Source organism: Medicago sativa, chromosome 1 (genome assembly GCF_051527215.1).
Source record: "Medicago sativa cultivar Bolivia chromosome 1, Bolivia_mono, whole genome shotgun sequence".
Taxonomy (NCBI): Eukaryota; Viridiplantae; Streptophyta; class Magnoliopsida; order Fabales; family Fabaceae; genus Medicago; species Medicago sativa.
The window spans coordinates 8,511,248-8,536,643 of NC_140749.1; the positions used below are offsets into that span (position 1 = coordinate 8,511,248).

The 25,396-nt window shown below is 33.6% G+C and overlaps 1 protein-coding gene, 1 long non-coding RNA gene and 1 pseudogene across 4 annotated transcripts; all 3 read left to right on the top strand.

Annotated features, from left to right (window-relative positions):
* Positions 1–2,197: 2,197 nt before the first annotated feature.
* LOC146952335 (uncharacterized) lies at positions 2,198–4,288 on the top strand. Its single transcript, XR_015005887.1, has 2 exons — positions 2,198–3,749; positions 3,844–4,288. It is a non-coding gene; the product is annotated as an uncharacterized LOC146952335 (long non-coding RNA).
* Positions 4,289–4,617: 329 nt separating this feature from the next.
* On the top strand, positions 4,618–9,125 carry LOC146952336 (PHD finger protein ALFIN-LIKE 4-like). 2 transcript variants are annotated; one of them, XM_085700971.1, is made up of 5 exons: positions 4,618–4,849; positions 4,949–4,981; positions 6,880–7,108; positions 7,993–8,125; positions 8,610–9,125. In XM_085700971.1, exons 1-5 carry the CDS (start codon positions 4,750–4,752, stop codon positions 8,910–8,912), a joined length of 798 nt encoding a protein of 265 aa, XP_085557097.1. In that variant the 5' UTR covers positions 4,618–4,749; the 3' UTR covers positions 8,913–9,125. The 2 variants fall into 2 exon arrangements, with proteins under 2 accessions (XP_085557097.1, XP_085557104.1); XM_085700978.1 differs by having other exon boundaries at positions 8,613–9,125.
* Positions 9,126–17,882: 8,757 nt separating this feature from the next.
* LOC146952337 (PHD finger protein ALFIN-LIKE 1-like) lies at positions 17,883–23,941 on the top strand (annotated as a pseudogene). The gene is made up of 2 exons (XR_015005850.1): positions 17,883–17,992; positions 23,260–23,941. The product of XR_015005850.1 is annotated as a PHD finger protein ALFIN-LIKE 1-like (transcript).
* Positions 23,942–25,396: the final 1,455 nt, after the last annotated feature.

Here is a 25,396-nt window from a genome sequence, read left to right on the forward strand (position 1 = left end):
ACAATTTTTTATATAAATATCGTGTAACAAAGTTAGTTATCCCGTGCATTTACGTTACTTTTGAAATTTTAGTCAATGCCCACCTCTCCCACGCATTTCAGCTATCTACAATTTTATTCAATGTCCATTTATCTTGTATATTTTAGTTGATAAGTGTTCAATAACATTGTTCCGTTTATCTTGTACATTTTAGTTGATAAGTGTTCAATAAAATTGTAGAATTGAATTAAGACAATGATATTCTAAATAGTTTAAACGTTTTAGCACAAATAATTTCATAAATGACAACGTATCATGTAAATCAACGTTAGTTTAGTCAATGACCAATTATCATGTGTATTTGATTTATTTTTGAAATTTCAGTCATTGGAGTATTATCTAGTGCATTTATGTTCATGAGGGTTCAATATCATTATAGAATTGAAGTGAGGTCATATTATAAATAGCATGAATGTTTTAGCAAGACCAATTTATAATAACAACTGGTTCCATGTAGCAAAGTTAGTTTAGGAAATGACAACTTATCCCGTGCATTTACGTTACATCTAAAATTTTAGTCAATGCATATTTCTGCCATGCATTTAAGTTATCTACATAATTTTAGTCAATGTCCACTTATCATGTGCATTATACATTTTAGTTTATAGGGAATCAATATCGTTATAGAATTGAAGTAGGGTGATATTATAAATAGCAAGAACAATTTTTTTTATAAATAACAACAGTTTTTCTGCATCAAAGTTAGTTTAGTCAGCAACAACTTATCCCGTGTATTTACGTTACTTTTGAAATTTTAGTCGATGTCCACTTCTCCCAAGTAGTTCGGATATCTACAGTTTTTTTAATGAATATCCACTTATCTCGTGCATTTTAGTTGATAAGTATTGAATATCATTTTAGAATTGAATTGAGGTGATGATATTTTAAATAGTTTAAACATTTTAACAGGAATATTTTTTTTTATAAATGACAACTTGTTTAAATCAAGGTTAGTTTAGTCAATGACAACTTATCTTGTGTATTTGATTTATTTATGAAATTTTAGTCAATGTTCACTTATCCCGTGCATTTTAGTTTATCAGGGTTCAATATCATTAGAGAATCGAAGTGAGGTGACATTATAAATAGCTTGAACGTTTTTGTAGTAACACTTTTTTATAAATATTGTGTATCAAAGTTAGTTATCCCGTGCATTTACGTTACTTTTCAAATTTTAGTCCGTGCCCACTTCTCCCATGCATTTCACTTATCTACAACTGTATTAAATGTCCACTTATCTCGTGCATTTTAGTTGATAAGTGTTCCATAACATTGTAGAATTGAATTAAGGCGATGATATTTTAAATAGTTTAAACATTTTAGCACGAACAAAAATGACAATGTGTCCTGCAAATCAACGTTAGTTTCGTCAATGACAAATTATCACGCGTGTTTGATTTATTTCTAAAATTTCAGTCATTGGAGTATTATCCTATGCATTTTTTTTTTCATGAGGGTTCAATATCATTATATAATTGAAATGAGGTGATATTATAAATAGCATGAACGTTTTAGCAAGACCAATTTTTTTTTTTTATAAATAATAACTGGTTCCGTGTATCAAAGTTAGTTTAGTTAAGAACATCTTGTATTTGTTTAATAGTTTTTAAACTATCATATATACTTTTTTTTTCTAGAGTATATTAGATTTTTTCTAATTAGCATAGAAATTAAAGGGTCAATTAATGTTATAAATTGGTTTTATTTACTTAACTTTGATCAAATTATAGCAATAAAAAAATGTCCTATCATTCCAAATTATGTCATTGTAGCAATTTTTTTATCAAATGAGTCTTATAATTTAGGACGAATGAAGTATTAAAATGATGTATAATCTAATACATAAGTACTCCCATCTTTCTAAATTATAAGAAAAAAACTTAATTTTCCCCAAATTATAATGCAAATTATCATGTTTTATTTTTCTTAATAAATATTAGATGATATTATTTTTGTTTACAATTAATAATATTAAAAACAATTGTTTAAAGCCCTTCAAAAAAAAAAAACAATTGTATAAAAATACATTAAAAACAATTGATAAGTTGCAAAAAAAATTAAAAACAAAACTAACACTACTCTCACACATTCAGGCCAAAAAAGACTCCACACCCACACATTGTTTATTTATTTCATTTTGTTTTTTCTTATATTCCTTAATTAGATTTTAACTCTCACCTCATCCATTAACACTTCATTTGATTTTAATTTTCTCTCTCTTCCTCCTCACTATCAGAGAGTTTTTCTCTCTTCCCTTAACCAAACCCTAGCGCCTCCCCTTCTCCTTCTCTTGGCTATGGCCGCGCCTCCACCACCAAATGACTTTCAATGTCCATTAAAACACTACCAATTTTATGATTTCATCATTTATTTTCTTCTCATAAGTATATTTTTTTCAAAATTATCATATTGACACTGTAGCACTGCCTCCAAAAGCACCATGTTCGACCTCATTCTTGGAGTTTTGCAGCCGATCTGAAACCTTCATCATGTAAGCTCTCTTTTGACCTATTTCATCATGATTTGGGCATCAAACCGCTGGACTTCTTCTTTCACACATGCAACAACAACAACAACAAATTAAAGGCTTTTAAAGTCAGGTTTTATACTCATATACTTAATCATATGAAACTAATTTCTCCATCTCTAATTTAATTATTTGATACATGCAACAACAAAATCACATTCATCAAAGGAAAAAAGTTTTTGTTTTGTATCTGTGGTTCTTATGAGGAAACAAAATTGGCTATAACTCAAAAAAAAAAATCTGTTTTTAAATACTCTATTTTTTTTTCTACCATTTAAATGATTTATTTGGATGAAAAAAAAACAGATTTTAACTTATTTTTTAAAAAAAACATTAATGAAAAAAATCAATAATTCATTTTATATTTTGTTATTTATTATTATGTTTATTTTATTTTTCTCTCAACAAAGTATGTATACCAGATTTCACGTGGTATTTTCTGTTGTTGGTTAGGAAAAATAATAATTTTGAAAGATATTTATTTATTTTTGACAGTAAATCGGTTTACTGGAGAAAAGAGAAAGTTTTAAATTTCCTGCAAAATGAATTAGGAATAACAGAAATCTAACTTGGTAAAATCGTATAAGAGGAAAAAGTAGACTGAAACTCTTAATGAGAGAAAGGTAAGATTTTCTTGTTGAAAATGTTGTTGGATCTATGTTTCTTCATCATCTTGTTAATTTAAAGAATAATATCATGTTTTTTTTTCGGACCTTTTGACAAAAACAGTTTGTTAGACATAATATTTTATTTAGATATAAAAAATAAAAGATGAAAACTTTTGAATAAAATAAGAACTCTTTTGAATTTAACACTGCAAAATAAGATCAAGGTATTCAGTTTATTTCTTCATAGAATGTCTTTCTTTGTAGTTTTGTTGAAGAGACATGAACATCATTTGATTTTGCTGCAAACTATCATATTTTTCAAACAAAAAAAAACATACAAGCTCACTGATTCAACATTTCCTGCAAGAAATCAAATACTGAAATGAGTTATTTATTTTGTTGAGGATTTATATATTAAACCAATTAGTAATTTAGTAATTCTATCGTTTACTTACTTGTGGCTCTTTTCTTTGATTGTAGTTCAATGAAGAGACAATAACTCAATTCAACTATCCTGCAATAACATTTCTAGATAAAAAAAATTGTAGTTGAATATAAATACAAATAATGAAGAGGTACATGTTAGATAAAGAAAAGAGTAAATTTTAGACACTTTAAACATAAAGTGAACTTGTAGATCTGAAAAGTTGTTCATAATTTTTTTTCCAGCACTTCAACTACTTCTTGGGTTGAGTAAAGAACACTTTCAAGTTTCCTGCAAAGAGGGGAAGATGGAGTTTAGAAAGTTTGAACAGAAAAAAATTATAGATCTTGATCTTCCTCTTTATTTTTATTCCCTCACTTGTTAACATTCACATCTGTTGTCTTTTTCAACAAAAAAAAACATTCACATCTGTTGTACCAACATAAATTTTAAAAATTTATCTTGTGAAGATTTATGTTTGGAAACAGAAAAGTGAGAATGAAAATATGGGGAAAGTGATTTTGAATATATGGTTTCAAAAGGTTGGTGTTTTAAAATTTAGGGGGGGAATTTCGAAATTTGAATTGTGTGATATGATAAGATGTAAGTGCTGACTGACTTTGTCACAATGACATTGAAAAATGGGAAATTTTTAAAAGCAATGAAACTATTAGTGGTCTCATCTATCTACACGTCAGTTTTTTAGTTACATTGGAAGTATAGCTTATTTCTCAAGAGCAATTGAACCAAACCATAACACAATGACATCATTATAGCAAACCAAGATGTAAATGTACTGAATTAGTTGGTAAAAGTAACTTTTAGACACAAAATACCCCTTAAACAATGGCGCGTCAGCAAGGTAGATAGGGCATAAAGGAATTTTCCACAACAATGAAAAGTGATTTTAAGACTTCATTTGCCCTTAATTTCTGGATGTGGGCAGTTAGCAAGGATAGGGTATAAAGGGATTTTCCACAACATATGATTTTCTTATATTAAGGGGATTCTCTCTCTCTCACAACACAACACAAACACAGTTCACACTTTCTCAACAACAAAGAGAAGGGTCAAAATAGTTGTTTTTCCCTCCACAATCTCACTCTCTTATCTTTCACCGTTTCTTTCAGTTTCACTTCACAACAACAACCATGGACGTTGTAGGTGCTCCGTACAACCCTCGTACTGTCGAAGAAGTCTTTCGAGATTTCAAAGGTCGCAGAGCTGCTTTAATTAAAGCCCTCACCACCGGTCGGTCTTCTCTTTTTTTTAAATAAAATAATTTTTTTTCCTATTTTTTTGTAAAAAAAATTCTAAAATTATTTTTTTCCGTGTTTTTTTTCTTTCCAGATGTCGATGTATTCTACCAGCAGTGTGATCCCGGTAATATTCTATTTCGTAAAGGATATTGTTCTTAATTCTCTTGATTTCTGTTTGTGTTTTTATGTTTTTTGCAAAAAAAAAAAAGAAAGAAGAAAAAACAGTTACAGAAGTGGGTTTTTTTTTTTTTTTTTTAATTATATACTGTATTTTTAATTTGTTTATTTTATTTATTTGTTTTCCTTGTTTTTATCACGTGTTTGACTGTTAATTCAATTCTAAGTCAAAGTTGTGGTTAATTCAATTACATAATTAATCACAGTTTTGAATGTGATTGAATTAACCACAATTTTGCATGTGATTAATCAGGTGTTGCATGTGTAACTATAAGGGAAAATTGGGTGTCTATTATTTACATACATGGTTATTTCTGAGCTTGTACTATTGTTCATTTAGGTTTATAGTTGCACTGATTGTAATGTTGTATGTAGAGTCACAATAAATCAAAATGCTACCATTTATGGGAAGCATCTCAATTGGAAAAAATTTCTACTGTTTCTGTTGGTAACTTTTAGTTATAATAACATGTATGTGAGTCCAAAATGTTTGATTGGTTGATATGACTATACTTTAATGTCTAGTATTGTAAAAGAATCTATAATAGTTGGCATGTTTCACTCATTATCATTAAGTTTCTTTCTCTATTTGCATATGAATTACATTTGGTGGGTCATAACAAGAAGCTGGAATTTTATCTGCATTCAAGATGCTTTCAGTGCTTATTGTTCTAAACGATTAATCCCTATGAAGTGTAATATAGTACGCGGCTTCAATTTTAATGCCCAAAATACGTTGCGGCATTGCATCCATGTACGATGTATTAAGGTTAAACTCATGCAATTGCTGTTTTAAATTCTTTGCTTTTAGTTTCTGCTTAAGAATGTTACATCCCAAAAAGAGAAGAGGGCTATTTAGGTTACTTTCATACTCTTATTTGAAAAGCAAAACTTTATTTTGTTCAGGAAGTTCATTTCTTGGCGTGTATGATTCTCTCTCTAGTTTTAATTGATCTGAATCTGATGTAGTATGGACTTCTGGGAAGAATATGAATTAACTAATCCTTGATTTGCTCAAAAATTTCAACTGCGAGTTAAATATTTATAATTTGTTGTATGATGGACCCAAAGGTTATGCCGCATCATATTTAGGTTCAACCCGTACTTGTTGTTGCTTATGTTCTCCACCCCACCTTATGATAAAATAATTTTCTTGCTGTTGCTGCGTTTGTCATGGCATATGCATGTTCATATCTGTGTGAATACTGTGAGCTAAAGTATATTTATTAGCTCCATTAGATTCTTCAAGTTTAAATTCCGATATGCTTGCATACTTCCAGCGCTGCTGCATAAGATTTAGTTAATCCTAATAGAAAGGAATTATCTAGGTTGCTTTAGAATTTGAAAATTGAAATGTTCATTTACGGCTTCAGAAGATAGGCTTCAATAGATAGTGGATGTGATGGTTTGAAATTGAGTTACTTATTTTGGCGGGAATGAACTCGTTAAAACTTCAACTGTATGAAGATTTTAACTTAGGGAGAATTTCACCCTTGAATATTGATACTGGATTTAGTCTGAGGTATCTATTTTCTTGGAAACAAACTGCAGTCATTTTCAATTAGTTTTAATTTTGGCTACGATGCTTCAGGCATTTTCAGTTAATTTTAATTTTTTCAGGCATCCACGATAGTAGCTTGTCTGTTATTTTGGTTTTTTCCCCTCTTGAATGATGAATATAAGCTGCTTCCTGTGCTGCCTTATCTATTTTCTTGGAAACCAACCTTCAGAACTTTTATATTTCTCTATCCAATGCAGCACCTAATATGCTTAAGTTCCACAGTTGAAATTGTTGATTGTATTTTGTATTTTTGGTTAATAACTTGCACAAGCTTTGTGATACAGAGAAGGAAAATCTTTGCCTTTATGGATTTCCGAGCGAGCAGTGGGAGGTGAATCTGCCAGCTGAGGAAGTGCCGCCTGAGCTTCCAGAGCCAGCATTGGGTATTAACTTTGCTAGAGATGGAATGCAAGAAAAGGATTGGCTATCTTTGGTTGCAGTACACAGTGATGCTTGGTTGCTTTCTGTGGCTTTTTATTTCGGTGCTAGGTTTGGATTTGACAAGGCTGATAGGTAATTGTTTTCCTTTACCCTTTCACAAAGCTGCGGCTTTACTCTGCTCAATAGGCTTTTTATGACTTTTTTTATTTGAATTTTGGTTGGTGTCATACTTTATTACTAGCATTGAATTAATGTGATGCAACTCTGCTCAGAAGTTGTGTATAGTTGTTAAAGTTCTCTTTCCTTTCATCCTTTGCATTTTAGTCGATAATCTATTCTGAAATTATGTGATGTTTTATTTGGGAATCCATTTATAAGAGTGATTATCTTCCAGTACTGTTAGTTTTTCACTATTTAATTCTAACAAAAGTAGCATTACTTTTGTCAAATAGCGGTGCTAAAGAGTTATAGCATAATGGACTTTTGATGAATATCCTCTGAAAACAGCAACACTATCTGCTATTTCACACATTGGGGATTTTCGGCATTCTGGTATTTTCTGCAGTCAGCTATTGATAACAGTGATAAAAAAAATCAAAGGAAAACTAGTGGAGAGGTTATGAATGTCGTAGACACGTGTGCAGTTGGAAGCTCGCATTTTTTAATTACTTACAATATTTGCTTATTTAATTGCTAGATTGTAATATATGAATATGATGATTGAAAAAGTACTAGTTACAATATTTGCTTACTTGAGTGTATGATATTGGATATATTTCAGTGAGTCTGCTGAAAATTCATTTCAGTTTCCTTATTGTTTCTTTCCTTTTAGTAAAACGAGTATCTTTTGTTCTTAATTCTCTGTATTAGCAAGATTTTGACCCTGCCTCTCAAAAGTTTGTTGGCAGTACTTCTGTTTAATTTTTTTTGCCATTCATTGATGGTTTGCTTTCTCAAGATGGTAGTTAATTTGAGTTATCATGTTTCACTAATATGTACTTATCATCTCTTTGCAGGAAGCGACTGTTTAATATGATCAATGATCTTCCAACAATCTTTGAAGTTGTTACAGGGTCTGGCAGGAAACAAGGAAAGGAAAAGTCATCAGTTTCTAATAATAGCAGTACCAAATCCAAATCAAACTCTAAGGTAAGCAAGCTTGAAAAACAAACTAACCACTATTCACTGATACTAAGAGGACTTTGAGGGATTTGGATTCCCTGCAGTCTGGATATCCATGGTCAAGCAATCTGCACCGTCTGAGATCACCTTTCAATCAAGATTAAATGACTCACGCTATGACTTGGTATTTGACTCTGCATTACAAAGTCAGAAAGTGTGTCGTCTCGTCTGGTATAAATTCAAAAAGTGAGTCGTTTGATATTGATCTGATAGTCTAGTTTGCATGACCGTGGCACATGTGTGAATCCTTTGCTGCAGGAGATCCGAATCCTTGTTTTTGGAGCAAGAAAGTCTTTTATAACTCGAGAACGTATCAGATTCTTGATTGATATTTAAACATATATCCCTCTCTATGGCGCTAGAAAGTCTTTGTATTTTGAAACTGTGTCTGTTTCCTGATTGGTATGGTATTTAATCAGTTAAGGCTGTTATCTCTTTTGGTTGACAAAAGCAGCGAAGTTCTGAACCTCAGCCAAAGTTTTCAAAACCAATGGCAATGGCAATGCAGATGCAGTCAAAGGATGAGGTTGAGGATGAAGATGGTGTAGGTGTGGACGAGGAAGATGAGGAAGAACACGGAGAAACTTTGTGTGGGGCATGTGGAGACAGCTATGCAGCTGACGAGTTCTGGATTTGCTGCGACATATGTGAGAAATGGTTTCACGGAAAATGCGTGAAGATTACTCCGGCAAGGGCTGAGCATATCAAACAGTACAAATGTCCAGCTTGCAGCAACAAGAGAGCTCGCCCTTGAAGCAATGGATATAGGAGTTTGTGTAGATTGGTGACTGTAATCTAAATTTTACGACTACTAATTTGTTTAGTTGATCAGGTTTATTATTAGTCTTGCTTTTAATTTAAGGTATGTTATATTAATTAGGTGTATTTGCCACTATCGAATTGTTCCGAATTAGGATATTTATGTCAGAAACAGACTTATATATTGTTCTGTTATGTGTTTCCTTAAGTTTTATAGTATGTAACTGTACTTGGTGTTTATATTTTTAGTTAATTTCATGTTATCCACCACCCGAGTCCTAGAGTTGTGCATACAACAAGAACTTGCTTAACATTAGGTGCTGGCTTTGTTTAGAATCATATGGATTACTGTCCTTTTCAATGGTTGACAATAGAGACTCATCACTTGTATAAATAGAGTATCTTGTAATCGATTCAGTATGATACGTGTCTTGTACCGTATGATGTTTACTCTTCATCCTTGTATTTGTTACCGGTGAGGTGAACTATGTGAAAGATCTATCCACCGGATAGAGATTTTTCAGGGATAAAACGATGATAGCATAAATTCTGTTGCAATAGAGTTGTGATTCAACAATTAGGGTTGAAAATTGAAAATAAAGTTTTTTTTTTTCCATCATCACTAGCCTTAACCTTATGAACTTAGACAACATTGTCATCATCAACGTCGAAAACTCTTGATGGTTCAATCCATTCACTCTCCTGCCTGAAGTCTTTGCCTTCTCCCGCCCGAAGTCCTTGTCATCTCCTCATCTGCACCACTCTCCTTTTCTCATTGGCATTGACAACCCTATAACGCATTCTTCTTGTCCATTCGGTAAGAAGTGCTACAATCCATTTTACAACGAATTCTACGACGAAGTCAAAGAGATAGCGTTTGATCCAAGAGGAGAGCGAACGAGTCATGATTTCATTGAGCTTAAGTTGGGGATATCTGCAGATAAAATAAACATATTATAACTATTCGTTAGTTAACGAATACATAAACATATCAATATCGTTAGTAAACGAGTAAATAATGAAAATATCATTGTTATTATGTTAGTAAACGAGTAAGATAACGAACATATCAATATCGTTAGTAAACGAGTAAATAATGAAAATATCATTGTTATTATGTTAGTAAACGAGTAAAATAACGAACATATCAATATCGTTAGTAAACGAGTAAATAATGAAAATATCATTGCTATTATGTTAGTAAACGAGTAAAATAACGAAAATATCATGTTATGTTGTAAAAGGAGGGACGAAATGAACGTGTGATGTATTTTATTTACTATTTGTATAAGTAAGAGTGCACTGTATTAGCTTCTGTGTATAATAGTTTTCTGAAACTTGAAAAACTTGGTCAATGTTGCAAATTCCAGTGGACGGTGGAGAAAAATTATTTTTCCTATGAAAATGGGTTAATGACTTTTATCATATGAGTGTGTGTGTGCTTATATATAATACAAGAAAAGGTTAGAGTTTCACGTAACTGAAGAAAAGTTTGAATGATTAAAAAATGGCCTTCTCGTACAAAATACATGACAAGAGTTTCAATCTCAAACCTCCAACAATATTGTGGAATGCTAAGGCAGTGGATGCAACTCCTGCAGACGTAAAGGAATACCCAAATTCATATGTGTTCATGATGAACATGCCAGGGTTGAAATCAAGGGACATAAAGGTCCAGGTTGAAGATGATAACATGCTTGTGAATTGTGATAAGTGGTGAGAGTAAGAGGGAAGAAGAGAAAGAAGGGGCAAAATATTTAAAAATGATAACATGCTTGTATTTATAAACTAAATGATTGTTTAAGAGCCAAAATGATAACATGCTTGTAAACTCCTGCAGACGTAAAGGAATACCCAAAATGATTGTTTAAGAGCCAAAGTTAGATTTAGTTTATAAATACACTCTTCAATATGAATTTTAAATGATTGAGTTTTTATTTCGTTGTGAATGTAAAGATCTCATTGGTGGTTTTTATGCAGTAGGTCGTTTGAGTAGATATACTCATAACCCGAGTCAGGATCACTGACAGGCACTTGCTAGACTTATGAAATATTTGAAAGGCACCATGAATTATGGTATTGTATATAGTGGATTTCCCGCTGTATTAGAAGAGTATAGCGATGCTAACTGGATCTCTGATTCAGATGAGACAAAATCTACTAGTGGTTATGTATTCACACTAGGTGGTGGTGCGATTACATGGAGATCAGCTAAACAAACAATAAATGCTAGATCAACTATGGAGTCAGAGTTTGTAGCTCTAGAGTTGACTGGTAGTGAAGCTGAGTGGTTAACAAATTTTTTGGTAAGTATTCCTTTAGGAACTAAACCAGCACCATCAGTATCAATTCATTGTGATAGCCAATCGGCTATAGCTATTGCAAAGAATACATCTTACAATGGCAAAAATAGACATGTACGTCTGAGACATAATGTAGTAAAGCAATTGCAAAAATATGGAACTATATCGATCGATTATGTGAAGTCAGAAATGAATCTAGCCGATCCACTGACAAAGCCTCTAGGGATGAAATTAATATGTGGAACATCGAGGAGAATGGGACTTGAGCCAATTGAAAACGATAATTAATGGTAACCCAACCTTTGTGATTGGAGATCCCATGAAGAAGGTTCAATGGGAAAAACAAATTACTTGTTAGTTCTGTTAGCACTGAATTTTTTCGTCCCTTTCCTATGGTGTATGATATTGGACGTGAGAGTGCTAATCTATATAAAATTGATGGGTAAGCTTAAAATGCTTTTAACGATTACCATAAGCCCTTATGGGTGGTGTGTGGTTGGAGCATGCACTAGATGAAATCACCTATATGAGTGTCAAGTGGGGCCGCTTGCATGAGACCGTGGCGGGTCTCTAGAGCACTCATGAATCCAGGCACGCGCATGGCCTAATAGCGCACAACGACGTAACAACTTGAATTGTGGGGGTGTAATGTGACTGTGAGACCTCTAACACATAACAAGTGTCTTGGATTCCATAGCTTGCTAAACCAATTCACCATGTGTTTAGTCTTATTAGTCTAGGACAGGTTCCATAGCTTGCTATACTGTTCCGATGCATTACATCTAAGATGTAAACTCAGAAAATTTATTTTCTATATTAATTTTTGAACTTTTGAAATATGTGGGCGATTGTCGTATTTAGATGGCAACAAACCCCGCCCCCGCCAGACCCGGCCTCCCCAGTCCCGAATTTAACGGGGAAAAGCCGATTTAACCGGGTGCGGGGGAAATTTGGAGTTTTGGTACGGGGGCGGGGCCGGGGGATGCTTACACCCGCCCCGCACCCACCCCTGCCCTGCACCCGCTTTTTAAAATTTTCTTTATTAAATTTTATAATCTTATTTCCATAAACATCAACCTATTTTAATATATTATTACTCTTTAGAAACATATTTATTATAATTATTTTGCTCTTTTGAAAAAAGTTTATTAGATAAATAATTATTAATATAATTATTGTGTTTTTGTTGCTATGAAAAAATATGCATTTTTTAAATATTTTATAAAAAATAAAGTTTTCGCGGGTGGGGTGGGGGCGGGGGTGGGAGACCCGTCCTCATTGGGGGCGAGGTTGGGTGTTCAATTTTTACCCCCGAATTGGTTTGAGGACGGGGGCGGGGGCGGGGATACTCAAACCCGCCCCTGATCCGCCCCGTTGCCATGTCTAGTCGTATTTTTATATAAAATATTTCAAAAGTTTTTTTTAATGCAATTAATTAGCACATTTAACTTGTTTACAACAATTACTTTTCATTCCCAACGTTAAAAGCTTGTTAGCTATTATTGTGGCTTTATTTTTGCATGACCGAGTCAATTTTGTTGCCATATAAAACACATTTTGGCGTGAATAATAAGTTAAGCTTTGTTCTTCTTTCTCATACTTGATCAGTAGCAACAAAAATAAAACCACACGCATACCTCACAATTTTATTTTCTTCTCTTCCAATTCTACTTTCTGAGATAAACATCTGTCTGTCAAATTATCATTTTTGCTGTTCTGTAACCTCCACATCTAGGAGAAGGACCTGTTGAATCCTGAGGGAGTTTGCGCACATTGAGACGGATAAATTCCAAGGACAGTCTTCGTGACGCCTCAGGTTAATACTAATGTTCAATTTTGCAGGTTTAATTTTTAGTTCATCTTGCAGGTTTGTTGTTGTTTGAAGTTGCGGTTACTACGTTATTAGGTTGCGGTTTACACATCAGAATCTGGTTCGAAGTTGCGGTGTTGCGGTTACGGTTTACCGTTTACACATCATGTACAACAGATTTTTCAATAATACTTCCTCCGTTTTTAAATATAAGCAAATTTGACTTTTTAGGTTCATTCTATTAATGATGCATGTGATATATATATTATGGACAACATACATTATTAATTGAATGAACCTAAAAAAATATATTTGCTTATATTTAGAAACCGAGGGAGTATTGTTTAAGAGCCGAAAATAGATTTAGTTTATAAATAAATACACTCTTCAATATGAATTTTAAATGACTGGGTTTTTATTTCGTTGTGAATGTAAAGATCTCATTGGTGGTTTTTTGACTCCGATGTGAGCATAAATTATGCAATATTTTTGTGCTATTTAGAACAAAAATAAAACACACGATAGACAAAATGACCATTACAAATTAAAATCGTATAGCCGGTCAAAGTCGATGGAACCAAATATCACTTTGTTACAACAGTATTAGCAACAAAAAAATAATACATATGGGTTGTTAAATTGTGGTGTAGTTGTGGGTTCATGTAGCAATTCAATTCGGTTGACAGATATTTAACTAGCAAGGAACATCGGTCGAGACGTTTCTAGATGCTAGTTACGAGACACCTGACTGTGCTTGCAGTCATACACATTGTTGAACACATTGTCATTCTATTAGCGGACTGATCAAGACATCAGAGGTTAGAAACTAAAATAGATTTTATGTTAGTTGTGAGACATTGAGTTCTACTAAGGGCGATAAACAAAGGTATTATTGAAATTGGAGTATATAGTCGATAAAAAAGACGTTAAAGGACTAATAAATGAAGCACAATCATCGATTTATGTTTCAGTTGGTAGCGCTATAAACATGGAGCACGAGTAAAATACTGAATTGTATTGTTCCACGTGCCTTTAACTGCTTTTGATACCTCCATGACCTGCGCAATCATTGGTGGACTTGAGAAAGACTCACCCATCTTGTATTTGTAGGGATGTCAAAATGGGCTGGACCTGTCCGATTGATTCGTTTAACCCGTCTATTTTAACGCGGTGGGTTGAGATTTGAACCAGCCACGAGTATGGTGACCGCTCCGCCTAACCCGCTAAAAAGGGGCAGTGACGGAGCGGGAATTTACTGATGGTCAGGAATTTGCTGTTCCAAGATGACAATCGAGTACTAATAGTACGGTTCAACACAGGTTGCCAAAACTCCAATCGACGAGCATCACCCCAATCGTCAGCCCCAAGTACACAAAGGGAAGTGTTCCCACACGATAATTCAACACATATGCAGCTTCTGTTAACCATGAAGTAGTAATATTAATCCCCGTGAGCATGCTTTTGTGGAAATTAACCTTCAAACCGAGCACTTGTTCAAAAAGGATCAGAACTGCCCGCATGTACCTCACATTAACCCAACTTTTCACACCAAGAATCAAAGTGTCATCTGCAAATTGAAGATGAGAAAGAGAGACACCATCATGAGTGCCAACACGGTAATCATGGTACAACCCCGCCTCTAATACCAATGTCATCATGACATTAAATCCTTCGGCCGCAAGTAAGAATAAAAACGGCGAGAGAGGATTCCCTTGCCGAAGAACCCTCTCAATAGGAAACTCCTCCGTAGGACTACCGTTCACCAACACCAAAGTCGTGGCTGAACCAACACACTCAGAAATCCACTTTCTCCAAAGGGTAGGAAAATTCATTTTTAACATAACAACGTCCAGATAATGAATCGTAAGCCTTTTCGAAGTCAACTTTGAATAAAATCATTTCCTTATTCAACCGCCGTGCTTCATCAACAGCCTCATTAGCAATGAGTACACCATCCAAAATCTGCTTCCCTTTCACAAAGCCGGACTGAGAGTCTGACACAACATTAATTTTGTTCAAATCATATATCATAATTGAGAATTTTTGTTTTACTTTAGAAATTTAATTTTGAACCTAATTTAAAATTGAGAATTTTATTATTAATTTAGAAATTTAAGTATTGTAGATATTTATTAAAGAAACACTAAAAACACAATTCATTAAATATAACTTAAAAAATAAAATAAGTTTTAAATATTATATAAATCCTACAATATTGATTCTTTATCATTCTCATGTATTAAATATGAGTTGTGGATGTAAACCATCAAAATCATTAACGCAACCAACACAACCAATATATCTAATAAAATTATTCAGTTGTTCAATCTTCATGTATTTAATATGACTCTTAGAATCATCAATGTCAAGTGAAAATAAATATTATATATCTTAAAAATACAATGTGAATGAAAATTCTAAATAATGCTTTTGAGAGTGAATAGTTTGATCTCAATTGTCTATCTATACTTTTCTATTTTCCTCTTTCCTTTCTTCCTTATTTTTTACACAGTCCTCTTTCCTTTCTTCCTTATTTTTTACACAGATTTGTATTAAAAGAAAAAGCTTGTTTGAATGTACAAGCACCTTGTTGATACTAAATAAAAATCTCTTGTTTGTATATTATTATTATTATTATTATTATTATTATTATTATTATTATTATTATTATTATTATTATTATTATTATTATTATTATTATTATTATTATTATTATTATTATTATTATTATTAGCGAAGAGAAGACCGTCTTTCCGCTTTTTTTTATTGCGCTAACGTTTAAAAATTACGAGCGGTGTTTGTTTATGAAATTTTGATTTTGATTAAAAGTAAAAATATAAATACTTTTTGCTTTCAAATTATAACAAACAAACTAACCATGATTAATATTTGAATTTACTTTTATCTATTTGTTTTATGTGCTATTGTATTGAAAGTCGAGGGTAGTTTTAGAAAGAGAAAAAGTCATCCTAAAAAGAGCCGAAACATACTATTTTATTCATATATAGTATAGATAATATAAATTTATTGCTTAGTTATTTGTTACAAATAAAATAAGTATCATCTAGAGATTTGAAATCTATAAGTAGTTAATATAGTCAAAAAATTTAAACAAAACATGTTAAAATTTGAAAAGGACAACCAAAGAAAGTGCTATTGTGTCCTCGTGAACTTAACTCAGTTGGTATGGACAATGCATAAAATATGCAAGGTCCGAGGTTCGAACCTCGACCACCAAAAAAAGTGCTATTGTTAAGGAACACTTGTACATGGTGCAAGATACAGGAGTGATAGCTTAGTTTATCCATATCCTTGTATAATGGATAAATGTTATTATTAGTTTGTTAGATTTTCATGGTGATTTTAAATTGTATATTTACACAAATTTTGCATGCATGTGCTATGTGTACTACCGAAAAGACGGACACTCACGTGTCCGTCTTTCCGCTCTTCTTATTTTATAAAATTATCAACGGTGTTTTTTTTATGAAATTTTGATTTTGATTCAAACTAAATAATATATAAATGTTTGTTGCTTTCAAGTTTTAAAAAATCAAACTAAACATGATTATCTATTTCAACGACCCCGCCAATAATACAATATAACAAAAAAATATAATTTAAATTCTTTTTTTAATGACACCAACAACAATTTTATTATAGAAAAAGTTGTTTAAGGGTATAATTGGAATGATGTAAAAAAAAATATAATTTAAATTCTTTTTTTAATGACACCAACAACAATTTTATTATAGAAAAAGTTGTTTAAGGGTATAATTGGAATGATGTAAAAGTAAGTATAAATATATTCATCTAGTTTGTTACACTTTTTAAATGATAAAGGAATATATATATATATATATATATATATATATATTCATATCGTATTTGTTACATTTTTTAAATATTTAAATTTATTCTATATTTATTTGTTACATGTGTTATTTGTATTGAAAATTTTTTGAAAAGAAAAATCTAGTCCAAAAATGCTGAAAGGAGTAATTTTCTTTATATATAAGTTTTTTTTTTGGTACATATATAATTTTTCTTTATATATAATATAGATATATACAAAATCTGTGTATCAAATATTCTGAGCAATTAAATAATTAAATATATGTCTCTTATGCAACGTCAACGAGCTTGTTGTTGATTTAAAATCTCAGCACAAGAGACGATTCATAATATATATGATTGAAAGTCTAATTTTTGAATGAGGTTTTAGGTCAATAATAAGCACAATGATGTTGTGCATAATTTCTTGCTGAATTGAGTAGATGGATACGGAAGTTAAGGTTGGGTTTTGGATGATGTAACATATCTACAAGTATTTAATGATGCAAAAGATTGTTTGAATAGACAAAAGAAAAATATGTTTTTATCTGTTTATTGAATTTCTTCAATTATTGTCATGCTTGTATGTGATTCATAATAAGTCATGTTAAACCAATTAAAAAAAATGTAATGTAATTTTTATTAGGCAAAGTGGTTTAGTTAGATTAATTTTTCACAACTAGTAAGGCCAAATAAAATTAACCTACTGCATATGAACCGTATAAAACATTAATATATGAATAATGTATACATCGACATGCTACACATAAGCTTTTGGTTTTTCTGTATGAAAGGAAATATTTATAAGCTTCTAATTTTGTGCAGTTTCCTTATTGTTTCTTTCCTTTCAGTAAAAGGAGTATCTTTTGTTCCTAATTCTCTGTATTAGCAAGATTTTGACCCTTCCTCTCAAAAGTTTGTTGGCAGTACTTCTGTTTAGATTTTTTCGCCATTCATTGATGGTTTGCTTTCTCAAGATGGTAGTTAATTTGCAGGAAGCGACTATTTAATATGATCAATGATCTTCCAACAATCTTTGAAGCTGTTGCAGGGTCTGGTAGCAAACAAGGAAAGGAAAAGTCATCAGTTTCTAATAATAGCAGTACGAAATCCAAATCAAACTCTAAGGTAAGAAAGCTTGAAAAACAAACTAACCACTATCCATTGATGTTAATAATTTGCTAGGTTCATCTGCTTTAGTCGCGTAATATGTTGTTTAGGAGATGCTAGCTTTTGAATCGAAAGTGAAAAGTATTTTGAGGGATTTAGATTCCCTGCCGTCTGGATATTTATGGTCAAGCAATCCACACTCTCTGATAACCTTTCAATCAAGATTAAATGACCCACATTATGACTTCAGATTTGACTCTGATTTACAAAGTCAGAAAGTGCGTCGTCTCGTCTTGTACAAATTCAATAAGTGAGTCGTTTGATTTTGATCTGATAGTCTAGTTTGCTTGACTGTGGCATATGTGTGAATCCTTTGCTGCTGGAGATCCGTGTTAGCTTTTGTAATGGCAGCAGAAGCAATAAGCTCAAAGAACAGAAAACAGAAATTAGAGAAAAGGAAGTGGAAGAGAAAGAGACAATAACAATGTTTAGTATGCTGCAATTTCATTCATACTTCAAAATAAAAGCTTCTGATACAATATATAGGCAAAACAGAAAAAAGGGGACAGCAGCATAGTCACCCAACTAAGCTTACAAAGTCTTAAACAATTCAACAAGTATGGGACACCATACTTCTGCAGAACTGCTACATTAAAATAAAGATGTTGCCATACTTATGCAGAGGCAACTACTACATTAAAATGATTACACACATAAGCAATTAAGTAACATAACAATAGAATATTCAGAAAAGTTTTAATGGTCAATTAGTCAACACTCCTCCTTAAAACTTTTCTGGAATACTCCCAGCTTGCTTCTTAGCTCCATGAACTTGGCACTAGGAAGTGCCTTAGTTAAAATGTCTGCTAATTGTTCTTCAGAACTGCAGTGCTGCAATTTTACATCTCCATTCTGTTCAGCTTCTCTTATAGCATGAAATTTGACATTGATATGCTTTGTTCTTCCATGTTGAATGGGATTTTTGGCAATTGCTATAGCTGATTTGTTGTCACACCATAGCACAATTGGTTCCTCTTGTACATGATTCAGATCACTCAATACCTTTTTGATCCAAATAGCTTGATTTGATGCAGCTGCAGCAGCAATATACTCAGCTTCAGCTGATGATTGAGCAACCACATCTTGTTTTTTGGAATTCCATGAAAATACACCACTACCAAGTGAAAAAACATAACCACTTGTGCTTTTAGAGTCATCAACAGATCCAGCCCAATCACTATCAACAAAGCCTTCAATCTTACCATCACCTTTGTTGTACCAGATACCAAAATCAGTAGTACCTTTTATGCACCTCAACACTCTTTTGCCCACACCTAAGTGTGTTACACTTGGTGAATGCATGAACCTTGAAAGCAAACTAGCAGAGAACATCAAATCTGGTCTAGTTGCAGTCAAGTAAAGAAGACAACCAATCAAACTCCTATATTGAGTAACATCTGCCTTAGCATCTCCATCAGATTTTGAGAGTTTTTCATTTACAGCAAGAGGTGTTGAAACAGATTTACAACTCTCCAATTTGAATTTTTTCAGCACATCATTAGCATATTTCTTTTGTGAAAGAAACATTCCATCATCAAGCTGATGCAATTCCATTCCCAAAAAATACTTCATCAATCCCAGGTCCGTCATTTCAAAGACCTGCAACATGCTCTTCTTAAACTTGTTAATCTCATCAATGTCATTACCGGTAATCAACAAGTCATCAACATAAAGAGAAACTATAATCCTCTTCCCATTGCCACAATCTTTAACATAAAGTGTAGGCTCATTTTGACTCCTCCTGAAATCTTTTTGCAGAAAATGTGAGTCAATTCTGCTGTACCAGGCTCTAGGCGCCTGTTTCAACCCATACAAGGCTTTGTGAAGCCTATAAACACTGTCTTCATGACCTGCAACAATAAAACCAGCAGGTTGTTCAACATAAATTTCCTCCTCCAGGATTCCATTTAAGAATGCCGATTTGACATCCAAATGAAAGATCTTCCATCCATATTGTGCTGATAGAGCAACAATCAACCGAATTGTTTCATGCCTAGCAACCGGTGCAAATGTATCACCATAATCAATTCCAGCCATTTGAGAATATCCTTTCACAACAAGCCTTGCTTTGTGTTTGTGAATGGAACCATCAGGATTTAACTTGGTTCGGTAAACCCATTTAACTCCTATCACATTTTTATCTTTGGGTCTTGGAGTGAGTTCCCATGTACCATTTTTATTAATGGCTAGCAGCTCCTCCTTCATTGCATCTTTCCATTCTGTTATCAATGAAGCTTCTTCAAAACTAGAAGGTTCATTCACAACAAAATTGCAATTTTCATAAACTTCAGCCAGAGATTTGCTCTTTAGAATTGGGGAATCAGATTCAGCTATCTGATTTTCATCTTCATTTGTTGTGTGCTCTTGTTTGTCAGGAGCACTTTCAGCAGATTTTGTACTTCTTTGAACCTCACCATTTTCCCAATCCCAATATGCATTTTCATCGACATCAATGTCTCTGTTGATCACAATTTGTTTTGTCTTCAAGTTGTACACTCTATAGCCTTTGGAGCTTGCTGCATAGCCCAAAAAAATCCCCATTTCAGCTTTGTCATCCAATTTGGATCTTTTTGCTGCTACAACATGAACATAACATATTGATCCAAAGATCTTCAAATGTTTTGCTGAAGGCTTCACACCTATCCATGCCTCAATTGGTGTTTTTTCTTGAACAGCCCTTGTTGGCAGCCTATTCAAGAGATACACTGGTGTATAAACAGCTTCAGCCCAAAAACCTTTTGGTAATTGCTTTTCAGCAATCAAACATCTTGCCATCTCCATAACTGTTCTGTTTTTCCTCTCAGAAACTCCATTTTGCTGAGGTGTGTAGCTCACTGTCAGCTGATGTACAATGCCCATATCTTCACAAAACAAATTAAATTCATTGGAAGTATACTCCTTTCCGTTGTCAGATCTCAAAGCTTTGATTTTGCAGCCACTTTGAGACTCCACCATAGCTCTAAACTTTTTGAAGACATTAAAAGTTTGAGCTTTACTTGTCAGAAAATACACCCATGTCATCCTAGTCAGATCATCAATAAACAATAAAAAGTACTTGTTGTGGCTAAGAGAGGGCATACTCATAGGACCACACAAGTCGGTATGAACAAGCTCCAATTTTTCCTTTGCTCGTGTAACATTTGTGGACTGAAAAGACTTTCTATGCATTTTTCCAAGTTGACAAGCATCACATAAATCATTAATGCAATTAATTTCTGGCATGTCTCTCACCATATCATGAGATTGCAGAAATTTTAATGCATTAAAATTAAAATGACCATATCTTTTGTGCCATAGTGCAGAATCATCATGTTTGGAAACAAGTGCTGTTTGATTCACTTGATTCAAACATAATGGAAAACTATTTCCACACATTTCAACCTTCACAACTTCAGAATCAGTTGAATCCATTATGACACAAACATTATTTTTAAAGGAAATTGAATATCCTTTCTTCAATAACTGAGCAACACTTAGCAAATTTTGACTCAGATCTGGAATCAACAAAACATCATGGATATATTTTGGACCTTTGCTAGTGTGAACATAAACAGTACCTTTTCCTTTGGCCTGAACAATTTTTCCATTTCCAAGCTTCACTCTGGTTTGTACAGCTTTGTTCAAAGAGGTGAAGAGACTTGGTTCTTTTGCCATGTGGATTGTGCACCCACTATCAACATACCATACATCTTTTGAAGAAGAACTAGATGTATGAGTGGCCATAAACAAGTGATCTTCATGGGCTTGTTCATCAGTGAAGTTAACTTGATGTGCATGTTGTAGTTGAGATTGGTTTTGTTTTAATCGACAAAACTTCTCTCTATGACCCCATCGATGACAGTGATTGCATTTAATTTGGGGTTTTCCCTCATAAAAGCAATCTTTTGACAAGTGATTTGTTCTTTTACAAGTTAGACAAGGAGGGAACCTGTCCTTTGCTGCAGATCCATTCTCATAGAGAATCTTTGTTCATGAGCTGACAATTTGCTAACCATCTCAGAAACAGTTAGTTTCTTGAGATCACATGACTCTTCAATAGCAGCAACTTTGGCTTCAAATTTGTCGGGTAAGCTGATCAACATCTTTTCCACTACTTTGCTGTCATCTACAACCTCACCATGAAGTCTCATTTGATTCACCAAGTGAGATAGTTTTGAGGTGTATTCTTTGACAGATTCATGTTCCTTCATTTTCAGCATTTCAAACTCCCTTTTAAGAGTCAATAACTTTATGGATCTTACCCTTTCATCACCAGCATACCTTTCGTCCAGCTCATCCCATATTTGCTTGGCTGTTTCGAGATGCATGATTCCCGTAAACACATCATCTGCCAAGGCTGAATGAAGAACTGAAACTGCTTTCTCCTTCTTCAATTTCTCCTCCTCATGTTGTTTCATTTGAGCTACTGTGGGATTAGCTTGCAGTGGTGGAACCTGCTTGTCTTCATCTACATAATCCTATAAGCCAAAAGACTTCAAACATGATTTCATTTTGACAACCCATATGTGATAACTTTCCCCAGAAAATTGAGGAATAGAAATTACAACATTACTACCAGAAGCCATTTGATTTCTAACAAATTTTCTGGGTGTGTGTGTGTTTTTTTTTTCTTTTCACAGCCTCTAAGAACACTGCTCTGAATACCACTGTTAGCTTTTGTAATGGCAGCAGAAGCAATAAGCTCAAAGAACAGAAAACAGAAATTAGAGAAAAGGAAGTGGAAGAGAAAGAGACAATAACAATGTTTAGTATGCTGCAATTTCATTCATACTTCAAAATAAAAGCTTCTGATACAATATATAGGCAAAACAGAAAAAAGGGGACAGCAGCATAGTCACCCAACTAAGCTTACAAAGTCTTAAACAATTCAACAAGTATGGGACACCATACTTCTGCAGAACTGCTACATTAAAATAAAGATGTTGCCATACTTATGCAGAGGCAACTACTACATTAAAATGATTACACACATAAGCAATTAAGTAACATAACAATAGAATATTCAGAAAAGTTTTAATGGTCAATTAGTCAACAATCCGAATCCTTGTTTTTGGAGCAAGAAAGTCTTTTATAGTTCAAGAACGTATCGGATTCTTGATTGATATTTGACCATATATCCCTGTGTATGGCGCTAGAAAGTCTTTGTATTTTGAATCTGTCTGTTTCCTGATTGGTTTGGTATTTAATCAGTTAAGGCTGTTATCTCTTTTGGTTGACAAAAGCAGTGAAGTTCTGAACCTCAACCAAAGTTTTCAAAACCAATATCAATGGCAATGCAAATGAAGTCAAAGGACGAGGAGGTTGAGGATGGTGTAGGTGTGGACGAGGAAGAACACGGAGAGACTTTGTGTGGGGCATGTGGAGACAGCTATGCAGCTGATGAGTTCTGGATTTGCAGTGACATTTGCGAGAAATGGTTTCACGGAAAATGCGTGAAGATTACTCCGGCAAGGGCTGAGCATATCAAACAGTACAAATGTCCAGCTTGCAGCAACAAGAGAGCTCGCCCTTGAAGACAATGGATATAGAAGTTTGTGTAGATTGGTGACTATAATCTTCTCAATTTTACGACTACTAATTTGTTTAGTTGAAGGTTTATTAGTCTTGCCTTTAATTTAAGGTATGTTATATTAATTAGGTGTATGTGTCAGCTTAACATTAGGTGCTGGTTTTGTTTAGAATCATATGGATTATTGTCCTTTTCAATGGTTGGCACTGGTTAGACGACGTATCAAGTGCTAATGTTAGTTATGCAGTTGGTTAATTAGGCACACAACACTACCAGACGATATTTACTCTTCATCCTTGTATTTGTTACCGGTGAGGCAGCGAACTATGAGAAAGATCCATCCACTGGATAGAGATTTACTAGGGATAAAAAGGTGATAGACATAAATTTTGTTGCAATATAGTTGTGTATTCAACAATTAAGGTTGAAAATTGAAAATAAAGTTCCATTTTTTCCATCATCACTAGCCTTAATCTCATGACCTGAGACAACATCGTCATCATCAACATCGAAAACTCTTGATGGTTCAACCCTTTCACTCTCCTGCCCGAAGTCTTTGCCCATCATTTGCAATTGCATCCCTCTCCTTTTCTCACTGGCATTGACAGCCATATAAGTATAACTCCTTGGTCTTGTCTATTCGACAAGAAGTGCTACAATGAAACCGTGTCTGTTTTGCAAGGAGTTCTACGACAAAGTCAAAGATTGAGGAAAAACTCAAGTGTAAGATCCAAGAGGAGAGCGAATGAGTTATGATATCAGCAGATAAAACACAGGTGTCTTAAGATATTGCAGAAATCCGGAAGGGTTGTAGCTTGCAGTATCTTTGGGAGTTGTAATAATAGCTTGTTAAACTTAAAGCTAAATACTCTTATTAGCATGCATTAATTAACTATTATGTGTAAAGTCACAAAAGTGGAAATTAAATGATGATTTACATTACACGACGTAACGAGAAGAGGTGAGAACCATGGTATATATTAGATCAGCTCGTATACAAGTATTAACTTAAGTTATTTGTTGTGAATTCGGACAAAATCACACCAATGAATAACAAAGATGTGTGGAGCAAAGGAAGTGGTAATCAATAGATAAAGTGTCTCCAAGCAACAACAACAAAAACAGATCTAAATCTAAGTGTAGAGCAACACCACAAGCATAATCAAAGCAATAAAGATAAGCAATGAAAGAAAGGAACAAACACACCAAGATGGTAACCCAGTTCGGTCCAATATGACCTACTCTGGGGGAGAGAGCAGCCCTCCAATCCACTAAGATGAAAGTGATACAAATGGGTTACAAGAAATTAGCTTAAAAGCTCACAAAAGAACAAGACCTAATTTCTACCCATTTTCATGTCACCCACACTCACAATGAATCCTAAGAGAAAACACAAAAGGAAGCTTTTGATCCTTCCAATGGTGAAATCTCACTACCCAAGGTGTTTACAATGTTTCCCAACCCAAGAGATCCTCACTACAAAGACACTCAACCCTAAAGTTACCTCCTTTGTAATCCAAGTTTCTCTCTCTTCAAGCTCTCCTTCAAAATCTGCAAAGAAACACTTATATAGCAGTCTTCAGCTGTCCAAATCGTGTCACGTTTGTCCAAATCGTGACACGTTTGATACGTACGACCCAAGGTACGACCAACCTTATCCTGAAAACGTGCCCAGCAAGCCGAAAATCGTGTCACGTTTTCCCAAAATCGTGCCACGATTATACACCAGCAAAACATGCTTTCGGCATAGCCAAAATCGTGACACGTTGATGAAATCGTGTCACGATTTCTCTGTTTCTCAAAACCACAAAATTTGAAGCCAAAACAACATTCTCCACCTTGACTTCTAATTT

Excerpts from the sequence above, each read along its gene's own strand:
- LOC146952336 (XM_085700971.1), top strand. The coding sequence starts at position 4,750 with ATGGACGTTGTAGGTGCTCCGTACAACCCTCGTACTGTCGAAGAAGTC. Across the intron at positions 4,850-4,948 it reads AATTAAAGCCCTCACCACCG|ATGTCGATGTATTCTACCAG; the intron begins GTCGGTCTTCTC and ends TTTTCTTTCCAG. Across the intron at positions 4,982-6,879 it reads CTACCAGCAGTGTGATCCCG|AGAAGGAAAATCTTTGCCTT; the intron begins GTAATATTCTAT and ends TTTGTGATACAG.